We start from the raw sequence: 14394 nt of genomic DNA on the forward strand, positions 1-14394 counted from the left end.
TGGGTTGTGTGGTAAATCTGTGTTTGCTAGTTTGAGGAGCCAAGATATTGTTTTCCACAGTGGCTGCACCATTTTACATTTCCCACTGTGATGTTAACATTTTTCTGTAGCTGCTGGGCATAATATTCTCCAGTATCATGGTACTCTTCTGTTTCTTAGTATATAGATTAGTAGGCAGAGATAAATGGTTAATATACACTCTCACTTGAAATTTATTTAAGCACAAATGAAAGATGGTGAAATGGCAGTGGATGAATTTGGTAGAAAGAACAGGCATTGCTACTGTTTTCATGAGTTTATGAAAACCATTTAACGTTTGAATCTTCAACACTTTAATCTTGTATGTACACATTTCCTGTGGTTGCAAGTGTACCTCGGAAAGTTTTTGTTTTTTTTTTTTTCTGGTGGGGGGGGGCGGTCTTGTTAAGTTGCTCAGGCTGGCTTCAAACTTGTGATCCTCCTTCCTCTCTGAGTTGCTGGGATTACAGGTATACATCACTATACACAGCTCAATTCTGATTTTTTAAAAAGCACAGTGCAGGATTAAAAGTTGGTAAAGCTGTTTACCTACTTGATGCCTCACCTTCTCACCCCTTTTTCCAAACATCACTGACCTCTGATCTCTGCCTCATCAACGTGCTATCACTGCCCTTTGCTCTTCTCACAGACCATCACGTGTTGGCAAAGAAGAGGATTCAGACTGAATTTATTCTAGGCCAGTGCTCTAGACCTTGAGAGAGCAAAGCCCATTCCCAGGATTTCTTTAGGATGTGCTTAGGGGTACAGATGTTCGTTGAATGACCTTTCCACTGACTTACTAGCCAGATACTTCCTGAGACCATTTGGTGAATAAAATTGAATTCCTAAAATGTATCCCTAGGAGTTAGTGGCCAAGGTGGGGAGGGTTGTCTCTAAGCAGGAAGCTGGCTTTCTTGGGGTGCTCTATGTGGTTTTTCACAGTGAAATGTTTGCTCTTTGATGTTTCTGTTGATTATGCTCACGCTTGCTTTTAGTCAGTGAGAACCTGGGGTGTGGCAGAATGACAACTTTGTCAACTTTGTCTTTGGTTTTCATTGTTTGAACTAGTTTTATCTTATTCCCTCCTTGATATATATATTTGTGTGTGTGTGTGTGTGTGTGTGTGTCCAATAGTTTTATTGGTGAATGAACCAGGTAGCCTTTTCTGTGAAAGGCCAAGTTGGTGCAAAAAAAAAAAAAAAGGTAAATTCAGTTTGGCTACCCCCGTAAGGATTTATTTTTTAGAAAATCATGGCTCATTATGGTAGATAATGATATTGTTTTTATATATGTATACTTGAAACCATTAAAAAAAATAGAGGCTGTAACATTAAACCATAATCTAATCTGCATGTCCATCTGGGCTTCTGCATTCTCTGGTCTTTTGAAGTCCCTGGTTCCAAGTCTCAAGGCTCGAAACAAAGCAGAGCTTGAAGACTTTGCTTTTTTCTCTACAATTCAGTCTTCAGCAACTTGAGAGCTTTCTTCATGTTGTCAAGCACTGGTGGGACAAAAGGTTAGGATAATCAAGTATCATCACAAATTATATCAGGTTTTAAATAATAAATATAATCAATCTCCAGACACAGTACTCTATTCATTGCTTAACAGGGTGCCTTTAAATCATGGAATGAATTGCTGGTAATATACTGTAATTTTTTTTCTAAAATTATGTGCTATGGCTTTTGTGACCACCCAGTTTTCTAGTGTGCTCATTCCTTCTCAGATCTTTTCTCCAACTCTTCTTACAAAAGAATCTCTTCATAAGCTCTATTGGAAGCACATAATTTTGACTAATAGAAGTACATTTTAAACCATGTTCATAGGAAATATCCGTTAGGTATGTGAAGCTACTGCAAATTGTTTTAGAATTGGGTGGAATATAAATTACAAATAATAGTAAACCAAGTGTTTGACACAGATAAATTAATCCAAATGAACACCCTATTAGCATTGGGTACGGTGGTGCACACATGTCATCCCAATGACTCAGGAGGCTGAGGCAGGAGGATCCTGAGTTCAAAGTCAGCCTCAGCAAATTAGTTGAGTCCCTAAGCAACTCAGTGACACCTTATCTTTAAATAAAATTAAAAAAAGGACCTGAGATGTGGTTCAGTGGTAAGAAACCCCTGAATTCAATCTCCAGTACCAAAAAAACTCTACTGTCACTTCATTTTTAGATAATGAAACAGGCTTAGATGGGGGGCTAAGCATAATTTGTGCAGGATCACACAGCTATAACAAGTGCTGGAGCTGTGCACCAGAACCCAAGCTTCTAACTTGTATCCCTTTAGCAGCAACTCATGAATATGAGATCTGGGATCTGGTGACAGGATATCCACATGAGAGCCCTACACTGAGCAGCTGCTTATTCACACGTTCCACAAATATTTATTACATGTCTGTTCTATAGGGCATTATAGTATACATGCTGCTAGCTCAAGAATGGTCAGGACTTGCAATGTGCTTCCCCTTGTCTGCATGGCTCCTACTAGAGACATTAATGAACCATGAGGAGTTGTTCCGTGGATAAGGCACAGACTTTCTGCCCCAGCAAAATATTCTAAGCCAGTGCTCTCCAGTAGAAAACCCCTTGCTGTGGACTGAGTATTTGGAATATGGATGGTATAACTGAAAAATGGAATTTTTAATTGTAATTAAAAATTTAAGAGCAAAAAAAAATTACATAGCAACAAGTGGCTAATGGCTAACATATGGGCAGTGAGGTTCTAGGCAGTCACAATAATTGATCAGTACTGGTTCCCAGGATAAAATCCAGTTTTCTTCTCAGTAGGAGTAAGCAGATGTCATAGCCAGGTATATTCTCCCATTTAGGTACCTCATCTGCCTCAAGTGTGTGCCTGCCTCCCCCTCCCCCACTCCCCTCTCTCTTCCAATATGGCAACTGCTAAAAAAGTGAGTATCTTGGAAACTCCTTGGATCATCTTGCCCATTGATCTTTAAATTGGGCCTGACTTCAGCTTCAACAAGCTGGACTATATTATTTCGGTTTGTGATTTGGGGAGAAAAACTATGCTAATTATTACAATTCTTGCATCAATTCTGTGAAGGAAGGGTTTGTGTGTTAGTTAGTGTGCCTGAGAGATTACCTAAAGTCCAGGTAATGTGGTCATGGAACTTTCCTAGAGAAAAAGATACCTGTTCTAAAGGGTTCTTCTTCACTTGAGATAAAAATAAAATAAATTGAATTGGAATGAGTGTGATTTACCTCCTTAAGGTCAAACTGATTCTGTCTCTGCTGTACTTAGCAGAGCTCTCTCTCATTGCAACTGTGCCCTCTCATCCCACCACTATAACCAACATAGTTGTGCTACACCTGGACAACATCCAAATTGGAAGTACCACTTACATAAAGCTGTGTCCGAAGGTTCATAAGCATAGAGACGATTTGAATATCTTCCAGTGATGTCAGCTCTGACTGTCAGGGATGGGTCTGCAGAGATAAAAGGAATGGAATTTTTGTTTTGTTTTTTACAAGTAGCTTTTATTTCATGATGAGCCTAAGTACTCATGTCCTGTTGAACACCGTGTGTTCTGCATCACGCTCCATCCTGTCTACTCTGTTGCCCAGCCAATGCAGGGCTGAGAGCTTTGGACAGCTGTGCTGTGTTGTTTTGGAAAAGGATATGAAACCTGTTCTGTCTAAAGTGACCTGAAAACAGGATTATATATATTTGGGGGATGATGTTTTATTGGTGAGAATATTAACATCCATTCCTACAGAATTATTGTAAACTTCTGGAATAATTGCATTGTAGTTGACATGTTTTACCAAGAGCAACCTGGATAATTAGAAACTTACATTTAATGCTGGTTTTCATTTTCTTTTAACAAATGTAAGAATGCAAGCCCTTAAGAACAGCAAGGTCAAATAAACACTAATTGTTCCCCACTATTTTTTACTTTGTTGTTAATTAGCTGCATTTTAAAGATAGAAATTTGAGGGGCTGGGACTGTGGCTCAGTGGTAGAGCGCTCATCTAGCATGTGTGAGGCATTGGGTTCGATCCTCAGCACCACATAAAAATAAATAAAATAAAGGTATTGTGTCCATCTATAACTAAAAATTTTTAAAAAATAGAAATTTGAGTCTTTTGTGTCTATTTATATTTCTTAGATTTAAATCCATTTTGTCATGTTTTATATGTAGCTTGAAGTTAAATGGTTAATGAGAAAAGATGTTAAAAATAAGATGCACCCAAAAGAGGTCTGAGTGCCATTCTACCAATGAAAGAAACATGGTGCTTCTTTCTCAGATGTATTGTGGCAGAAAATGAAAAGTTAAAATTAGCTGATGAGGAAAGAAGTTGTCTGTGTAAATAGGTTGAAGCTCACACTAAAGAAAATATGCTGTGAAATGCCACATCCACAGGAATGCCTTGCTAGAGTTTAGTAGTGATCTTGACTGTGGCGAAGTGGCAGAGTAGTGTGAGGAGGAGAGAGAGGGATGTGCAGCACTTGCACAGTATATTGAGCATGTTTTATCTTGTCACTCTCACTTACCCACAAACATAATCCTGGGGACGTACTGGCCATCAGGAGAAAGATGTTTGTCGGTTGTTTCATACTAAGATTTAAAAAAGAAATGCAGATTTTAGTTTGCTTACTCTTTGATTATTTTCAAACTTTTTAACTCAAGATTGTGTTTGTGCCTAGCCTGGTGGCAAATGCCTGTAATCCCAGTGGCTCGGGAGGCTAAGACAGGAGGATGGCGAGTTCAAAGCCAGCCTGAGCAAAATCGAGATGCTAAGTAACTCAGTGAGACCCTGTCTCTAAATAAGATACTAAATAGAGCTGGGGATGTGGCTCAGTGGTCGAGTGTCCCTGAGTTCAATCCTCAATATCAAGAAAAAAAAAAATAAGATTGTATTTGTTAGTGGGCTAAGAACAGAAGATATCTTCTCCAAAGAGTTTATGGATATAGGTAGGGAGATAAGTTACGTGCATGAAATAATAAGAACAGAATGTGATGCAGACCAGGAGATAAAGAATTGAATGGATGTGATATGGAAAGACCAAAGAAGTTCAAGAAAGAGTATCTGGAAGGAGTTGTGATGTTGTGGGGGAAGAAATCTTGGATGAGGTAGGAGGAGATGGATTAAAGAAAAAAAAAAGCAGAAGATAGTTTTGGAGAAATTATGAAAACCAAAAGGATTTTTTTGAGCATTCATCTGTCAGTTTCTATTTAGAATGTTACTGATTTAGCAAGACACAGTGCTTATTTTTAATGAATGCATAGTCTTTTGTGAGATCCAGGTAGGAAAGTGCATGCTGAGGATCCAGTGGGTGAAATGTTATGATGGGATATACAGGGTTTTGGATGCCTGGAGCAGGACATTGATCCCAATATGAAAGTTCCCGGGGACTTTCTGAAGTGGATAAGGAGGAATATTAAAGTGAATAGGGATTAATTATGTGGGGAAAAAAGACCACTCCATGAAGTGGGTCGGTCGGTTAAGTGCAAAAGGTATGAAAGGAAAACATGGCATTTTTCTTGTATGACCAATGCTTGGTCGTAGTGAAGCATTATGGACTCCTGAGGGCAGTTAAGTTGCTTCTGGGGGCATCTTCTGACTGGCCCTGCTCACTATGCCACAGAGTTTTTATTTGCTCAGAAACACTTACGAGCTCCTGAAGGGATGCTTGAAGAGGCACCACAACCTGTTGGTCCTTAGAGTGATTGCCCTGATAGCCCTGTGAGATCAGGTGGGTTTATTTGTATGCAGGAAGATGCTTAGTAACACTGCAGTAAGCTAGGTGAAGTGAAAGGTCATACACTGCGGTGTATAACGATAGCAGGAATATTTAGAATGGACGAGCAGAGAGCTTCTTGACTGCAGATGAGGAGAGTGTAATTCAGAAAAGCACTGCTTTCAGTGAAATAGGGAATAAAGACAAATGAGCTATTTGAAAAACCTGAACCAAGGTGTGGAGCATATTGAGTTTAAACTAATTATGAGCTATCTGCAACAGGGTTGGATAGGCAAGTTGGAAGTTGTTGCATGTTTAGGCAAGATGTAGGAAATTAGTGTATAGGAATCAATTTAACTCAAGTAGAGTTGATGATGTCCACAGAGAATACAAGATATTAAAAAAAAGTGGGTTATCAAATAGAGATTCATTGAGTCATTCACGTTAGGAGTAGAAAGAGGCAGAGGAGCCTATGGAAGGGAGATGAGAAAGAATTATTGATATGGATTGTTCTTTGAAGAAGCCAAATGGTGATGAGGAAGAGAGGCTCAAGAGAACATATGCTTAGTAGAATTGATTTTGTTTGTTCACTTTCGAAAGGAAAGTGGAGCTGGGCACGATGGAGTATGCCTGTGATCCCAGCAATTCAGGGGAGGCTGAAGTAGGAGGATGGTAAATTCCAAGCCAGCCGTAGCAATTTAGCGAGGCCCCAAGCAATTTAGTGAGACCCTGTCTCAAAATAACAAAGGGTGGGCATGTGCCTCAGTGGTTAAACACCCTGGAGTTCAATCTCTGGTACAAAACCAAACCAAACCCCAAAGCCCTTTTTGTCTCCCCTGGTGAAGACAGGAAGCTTGAACATCAGGAGAAGTGTCCATGGTGAAGTCAAGTGGGAATGCATGAAGCTACAGTGTGAAGAGGCAGGATCTAGATTCAGAAAGCCTGGGAACTAGCTTCTTCACATGGCAGAGGGACAGGGATTGAGAAGCCAGGACTTCTGGGGCACAGACACAGGAAGTACTTTGCAAAATGTAATTATCTTTCCATTATTACAGAAATAGAAAATATCCTTGCTGCAGGACAGGTTTTTTTGTTTGTTTGTTTCTGACAGTCTAAGGTTATTAATTACTAAATAAAAACATAGACATGCCAGATAGATTATCAATAAGATGAAGTATCTTTTTTTTTCTTTCCAATCTATGAGATGGGCTATTTGGAAGAGATCCCAGTTAATGCAGTATGACTGAGATATATAGAAAAATGAATCACCCTTTTTACATAATGAACTGGAGGGGGGGGATGTTAATGATGAAAAGCAAACTTACAACTAGGTTGAGGAGGACAAACTGCTCCGCCAGTTTCTGGATATCTTTATTGTCAGCAAACACTTTCTTTAAAGCTACAATGTAAAGCAACATCATTAAATAGTGTCAGCTTGGGTTAAAACTCTTGTTTTCTATTGTATTTTTAAATCAGTTGTGTTTTCTTGTTCTGCCAGGCTGGGATGGACCCAGGGCCTTGAACGTGCCAGACAAGGTGCTCTACCACTGAGCTACACCCCAGTCCCCAAGTTGTGTTTCAAATGCAATACACCTGCCCTTTCAGTGAACGATTTGTGAAATAACACCCAACCATTGTCTCCCTTTGCTTTTTTCCATTCACTCACCCATTTACCTTTTTTCAACACATATTTACCGACTGCCTACTATGTGGCAGGTATAGTTTTATGCTCTGGGGAAGATGCAATAAAGAGAAAAGCACATGCTTTTTCTGCAGAGAGAGGCTTGTGTGAGGGACAGACCAAAAACAAGTACATAAACAAATATTTAGTAATTTCAGGTGGAGATGTGTACTTTGAAAAATAAATGAGGCAAGAGGTTTAAGAGATAGGGCAGATCTCTCTGAGGAAATGACATTGAAGACAGGGTGGCCCATTATGGGGGTAGCGAGTTAAAATTGGGGGGGCAGGTCACTCTTGGCAGAGAAAACTGCAAAAGCAATAGTCTCAATGTGGGAGTGGGCTGAGAGGCTCAAGCAATAGCATAAAGTCCAGGCTAGATAGAAGACTCTGAGAGCAAGGGAGAATGGTGGGAAAGGAAAGGGAGCCTTTGGCTAGAGTGGTCAGCACTTGGGGTTTAATTCTGCCTGTGAGGAGAAGCCATTTGAGCAAAAGAGTGACAGGATTTGCTTTGTATTCATTAGCCTCTTTCTGGTTTCTGTGTGGAGAACTATGAGTTAGTGGCCGTTACAGCATTCTAGAGCAGATGTGGTCTTGGCTTGGGCTTTGAAGCAATAAGAAGTACTTGGAGGGTGGGGTTGTGGCTCAGTGGTAGAGTGCTCACCTCGCATGTGTGAAGCCCTGGGTTCAATCCTCAGCACCATATAAAAATAAATAAAATAAAGGTATCGTGTCCATCTACAACTAAAAAATATATATGAAAAAGAAGTGATTGGATTTGGTCAGGACCAGCTAGATAATGTATCCCAAGGGCAAAATGAAAATGCAAAGCCCTTTGTTCAAGAATTATTCATAATTTTAAGACATTGGTAGAAGAGAACTAAATCAAGTGTGGGAGCCTTCCAAGTTATGGGTCCTGGCACAGGTTGCATGTGGGTGAAGCTAGTGCTGGCAGAAGGATCTTTGAAGGTAAAGTCAACAGTATATGCTGATGTCTTGAATGTGGTACATAAGAGAAATCATGAAGCCGAGATGAATCTGAGAGCTTAATGTTCAAAATATGCATCAATGATGAACACAAAATGTGTAAATATTTGAGTTACTTTAAAACATGTTTTTACTACATAATATATACTTCTTTATATATATATACATACATATATTTATATATTTTTATATATAAATACATATATAAAATATAAATATTTATATATTTATAAATATTATAAATATATATACACATACACATACATATATATGTGTGTATATATAATAATAATAATAATAATAATTATTATTATTATTTTTATTAACTGGAGAGTGAACCCAGGGCCTCACTCTTGTGCTAGGCAAGTGTTCTAACATAAAGCTATATTCCCAGCCCCAGCCCTCTCTTATTTCTTTTTTTTTTTTTAATTTTTTTTAGTTGTTGATGGACCTTTAATCATTTATTTATTTGTGGTGCTGAGAATCGAACCCAGTGCCTCACATGTGCGAGGCAAGCACTTTACCACCAAGCCACAACCCCAGCCCTCTTTTCTTATTTCTAATGGTATAAATATGGGTGATCCAGACCCTGGTTCTACCTAAAAGCTCATAAAGAAAATCATATTTAGAAGAATAAATACCTTGGCTGTGTGGGCATTCATCCAAGTGATGAATAATCATCAAGGGCTTGTTACTGTAAGAGACAAAGGGTGATTTTTGGTGGGTAGGATTTCATGTAGACCTAGGGTCACTAGATGGTGCTCTTGAGAGCCCAGAGAGGGCTCTGTTTAACCATTGTCTTTACCTTGTCTTGGATTTGTATAGAGCTTCTTCATATGTCTGAGTCCAGATGAGTAGATCACCCCAACCTAAAACAAAATAAACCGGCCTATTTAAAACCACTGTAATTCAGGCCAAAGCCTACTGAGAAGCAATAGTGAAGACTGGAATAAATATATACTCAAAACAACCTTGAGGAAAAAAACCTTGAGAAAGTAGAAGTAATTATAAACTAGGATAAATCTAAAAGAAACAGAGTAAAATATATTCTGTGCATGCATTTCAGCACCAAGAGTTAGGAAGTCCTTCCCAATGAAGTAGGAGCTGAAAGCCAACAAGAGGCTGACTCCCACCTCTGGAGAGGGTCTGTGGCAGTTTGGGTTGAGAGTCCTTTGTGTCCTTTTTAGCTCCAGGTTTGACTGTGGTCTCTTTGGCCAGGCTGTAGGAGAGGGCCACAAGGAGCAAGAACGCTGACATTGAAATTTTCTCCATGGCAAATCTATATGGAAAACAAACAAGAAGGAATTAGGACTCTTCAAGATCTATAGGTTATGTCACAGAATCTGTGTGTAGTGGAATAGAACAGAAACAGGCTCTTCCGAGACTGGACTCGTGAGATTGGGAAAAAAGCTAACTTCCATGGGATTTTCATAAGAATACACAGTATGTGATAGGCACAGTGGTGCATGCCTGTCATCCCAGTAGCTTGGGAGGCTGAGGCAAGAAGATTGCAAGTTCAAACCCATCCTTAGCATTTTGGTGAGACCCTAAGCAACTCAGTAAGAACCTACCTCTAAATAAAATATTTTTAAAAGGGCTGAGTTCAATCTCTGGTACAAAAAATAAAGAAATTAAAAAATAATAAAAAAAATACATTGTATGTTGGTCTCTGTCTCTTCCCCTAGCTATCAATAGATATAGATTCATAAGAGAAACAGATATAACTTAAGGAAGGAGATAACTAGTTAGATGTATAAACTATTTTTCCCCCACAGTTTTGGAGATTAAGCCCAGGGCTTCATGCATCCTAGGCTACCACTAAGCTACATCCCAGTCCTGTCTGTATATACTCTTGAAAAAAAGGTATAGTACTAGAAGTTATTTTAAGCATTACTACTTCCCCAATGCCTCATTATATAGGTGAAGAATCCAAAGTTCAGAGAGAGAACATTTGTGAGGTGGGTCCAACACAAAAACTTCTGGATCTTTTCATTTTACAGGGCTGGCTTCTTCTCTCCTCCCTGAAACAATTACCCTAAACAGACTGATTTCTTTATATTTAAGTTAAAATGGGTACATTGCCATTGAAGAATGAGCTATAAATAAAATGATCAATTCCTTATTTCATTTAGAACCTGCCAGCTTTGTCACTTAACTGAAGACTTGCGCCCACACAACTCTCTCTCTGGTGTAATGTTTACTCAAACTCTGTATTAGCTTTGAATTGACTGAGACAATCAAAGTCAAGTTCCTTCCAGTGAAACATTCTTTGTGTGGGTCTTTAGAGGTGGGTCGTTGTGGGCATACACTGTAGAGCAAAAAATATTCTGTGAGATTCATAACATGAAGAAATAATCCCAGGGGTGTCTGTGAAATTTCTTTTTCCTTTCTGCCAGGCAGACTTAGATGCCTGGGAACAGGAATATGAATGGCAAGATAAGTTCCATGAGTGCTGAGAGAAAGGGTGAGCTAGTGAGCATAGTGGTAGCGCCACAAGTCACTAAGGTTATCTTGGGGTCAGAGCATAGAAAGCCAGAGACTTGGGATTCTGGTAAAGCCAAACACTAATATTTCTTAAAAAGAAATGAGAACCATGGCACCTAATACTGGGGTAGTTTTTTAATTAAGTCAAACTCTTCAAAGGAAGCAGGATGAATCATTGTTGCTTAGTGTTTGTAAGCTGGGAGTCTCAAACAATTTGATAGCTCAAGTGGCAATGTTTTACTAAGCATTAGATGATTAGAAAGAATGTTGCTGGGCCAGGGTTGTGGCTCAGTGGTAGATGCTTGCCTAGCATGCTCTAGGCCACTGGGTTTGACCCCAGGGCCACATTAAAAAAACAAAACAAAACAAACAAACAAACAAACAAAACAAATAAAATAAAGTTGTGTCCATCTACAACTAAAAATAAAAAGAATGTTGCTCAGTTACCAAATCTAAGAGATGTGTTCTGTTACACTAAATAAGTGTTAGTAGGTAGCCACATAATATCTTAGAAAAGACATAAGCAAAATTCAGAGATATAATTTTTTTTTTCTTTCATTAATTTATTTTTTCAATGCTTAGGATCAACTCTAGAGCCTTATGCATGCTAGGCAAGAACTCTATGACTGAGCTATATTCCCAGTCCTTTTTACTTTGAGACAGAATTTTGCTAAGTTGCCCAGACTGGTCTTGAACTTGTGATTCTCTAGCCTCAGCCACCTGAGTTGCTGGGATTGCAGTATGCACCACCATGCCCAACTTAATTTCTTCATTTTTTTTTTATATTCATAAAGATGTAGAAATGCCAATAATAACTTTTGTCTTCTAAAGGTCTACAAAAATAACTCAAGTATAATATAAGTCAACAATACCCAGTCCTCTTAATATAAAAACTACTTTTTAAAATAAAAAAAAGAACTTCCTTGTGAGAATTACTATACTTTTGAAATATTGGTTCAGAAATGTAAACTACTTTGAATTTATCAACAGACATTTGATTTTGGATTTTACAATAGCATCTATGTATATTTGAAAAAATAATAGTAAATTGGGGACAAAACACTTTAGTCTGTTGACAATTCTCATATACCTAGTTCACAGGAGCCCTTGCAATAGTTCCATGGGTTATAGGTTGGAACTATTGGTAGATTGCATGTGTTTTATGGCAGGATGACTGAAGGAAGGCTAATATAACTCCTGCTGTGCAAACATCCTGCTCTCGGTGATTTTTCTCAGATTCACTCCACCGAGTTTTCATAACATGAAGAGACTCTGCTCCATATGATTTCTGCATAAGCTCCTCAAAACACAATGCTAACTTTGGAAGATTTTGATAATTTGGAAACACACATACACAGGAATATTAACACATACTGTCATTTTGTGACACCACTTTTTACTGGTTGCTTCATCCTGGTCTTATCTTTAACAAAAAATGAAGTTGCAGGAGGTTTCAGAGTCCCTGTTATTATATATTATATCCAGCAAAATAACTCACTTTCTTATAACCGCCAAGCTCATGAATTTTAAGATCGAAAACAAATAAATGAACAACAACAAGAATGTCTTTACACCAGACCAAAAAAAAAAAAAAAAAAAGAAAGAAAGAAAGAAAGAAAAAGAAAGAAAGAAAGAAACTCTTTCTGATTTGTAATAATATATACCACAGGGGCAATTTGAGCTAAATTTTCAATTTTCGCATTGGAGGAGCTTTTGGGTCTTTGCTTAGCCAGTGGGAAAGAAGCAGAGCACAGACAGTGACAGAATGGACATCCATGGGCCCTGTCTCAAGCTTCAAAACACCTATAATTCACCTGCTTTAAACCTCTTGTTTCTTAATGGAGAAATCACCACTTTGAATCTGCTCAGTAATGCAACACTACAGCTCTAGTCAAAAGTCCCAGTAAGCCTTTGATGGAAATTTCATTTTTCCCTCTCCAAACCTCACTTCAGGGCAACCCAGGAAACTTGCATTTCTCTGTCGGTTGATAGTCTGCAAAGTTACAGAGCAATCAGAGGCCAAAGCTCACTCTAACAAGAGCCATTCCAAAGCTGTTGACAAGAGCCTTACCTGGTTTTCCCCACCCACCTGCCTTGTGAATCGGCTGGGATGTGTCCAAGCTTCTGAGTGTGCCAGCACAGTTCAGAGCCTCTATTTATGCACCCCAGCACACCTCAATCCCACCCACTAATCCTGCATTTACATGTTGCTAACTCGGAAGAAAACTTTCCTTTCCCTAAGCAATTGTCTTCCCTGGGTTAACGAGTTTCTTGTTTGTAGCAACAATATTGCAAAAGGTATGCTTTTCAATATGCATGTTTTTAACCTATTTGTGAAAGTATATTGTTAAGAGTTTTGGAAAAGACAGGCAGAGTGCCAAATCCAGGTCAGCTTTAAATGAAGACATTTGATTTGCCTAAAGGCTGATTTGTCTTTGTGTGATTGGATGGTTTGTGGTTTAGAGAATTTTTTTTTCCTCCACCTTAGGCAGATTGCCTTTATTTAGCTAAAAACACGAGAGATGATTCATAATTCTAGCCCTGGCAGTCATACAACCTGCCATACTCCATTACCATACAAATTATTTTCTACAATATAGTTCCTTCCTCTGGTGTGTGTGAGTGTGTGTGTGTGTGTGGGGGGGGCAGCACATTAACTACAGCATAAAAAATACAAATTAAGTACCAATTGAATATTTCAAAACTGAGAAAGTTATTGAAAAAGGACATTTGACACTATGAACTTGTAAAAACTACATTACTGATGAGTGTATATAGCAACTTCACTCCAAAGACTGAATTCAAAGGTATTTCACAGATATTTTTCTATTTATGACAAACTTTCCTTCTAGGCATATAGGAAACTACTTAACTAATTTTTCAGACTAGAAACTATGCCTGCGACTTTATTTTTACTTAAGATTATTCGATTACTCACTGAGGATTTTAAGACTGGAACTCAAATTTCCTTTCTTTTTTAAAAAACATTTATTTATTCTAATTAGGTATATATGACAGCAGAATGCACTTTGATTTATTGTACATACAAAATAGAGCATAACTTTTTATTTCTCTGATTCTACACAACGTAGCGTTGCACCATATGGGCAGTCATCATGTACCTAGGGTAATGATGTCCATCTCATTCCACCATCTTTCCTGCCCCCATACTCCCATCTTTCTCTTCCTCCCCTTTGCCCAATCAAATGGAAATCAAATTTTCTGTTAGAAAATTTTAATCCTTCCTGTGTTTTCTTCATGAAGTTATATGTAATCCTTAAAAGCTCAGAGTGGAGAAATCTTTACCAGAAAATTAACTTATGAGATGTAAATTCTATAAAGTAACATTTAAAATGAGTTAGGATCATTATATTTTAAAACATTTTCAAGCACATATCTTTTTCCTCAATTTTCTCAATTTCTGAATTCTGTAGGCTAAATGTCATTCCCAAATGATGAATTTTCTTTCAGTTCTAAACAAGTGTACAGAGATAATTTCATTAGGAGTTTGATTGA

At 38.2% G+C, this 14394-nt stretch overlaps 1 protein-coding gene across 1 annotated transcript; it reads right to left on the reverse strand.

Annotated features, from left to right (window-relative positions):
• Nucleotides 1-1469: 1469 nt before the first annotated feature.
• Agr2 (anterior gradient 2, protein disulphide isomerase family member) lies at nt 1470-9666 on the reverse strand. Its single transcript, XM_076863191.2, has 7 exons — nt 9528-9666; nt 9200-9263; nt 9036-9088; nt 7055-7128; nt 4542-4605; nt 3389-3472; nt 1470-1519 (listed from the first exon to the last, which is right to left on the reverse strand). The coding sequence occupies exons 1-7, from the start codon at nt 9664-9666 to the stop codon at nt 1470-1472; spliced, it is 528 nt and encodes a 175-aa protein (XP_076719306.1).
• Between the last annotated feature and the right edge of the window lie 4728 nt (nt 9667-14394).

Source organism: Callospermophilus lateralis, chromosome 1 (assembly GCF_048772815.1).
Source record: "Callospermophilus lateralis isolate mCalLat2 chromosome 1, mCalLat2.hap1, whole genome shotgun sequence".
Classification (NCBI taxonomy): domain Eukaryota; kingdom Metazoa; phylum Chordata; class Mammalia; order Rodentia; family Sciuridae; genus Callospermophilus; species Callospermophilus lateralis.

Bases quoted from the DNA above. Each gene is read 5' to 3' on its own strand.
- Agr2 (XM_076863191.2), bottom strand. From the start codon at position 9,666: ATGGAGAAAATTTCAATGTCAGCGTTCTTGCTCCTTGTGGCCCTCTCC. The intron at 9,089-9,199 runs GTAAAGACAATG...TGTCTCTTACAG, and splicing joins CTATACAAATCCAAGACAAG to TAACAAGCCCTTGATGATTA. The intron at 3,473-4,541 runs GTAAGTGAGAGT...TTATCTCTGCAG, and splicing joins CCCCAGGATTATGTTTGTGG to ACCCATCCCTGACAGTCAGA.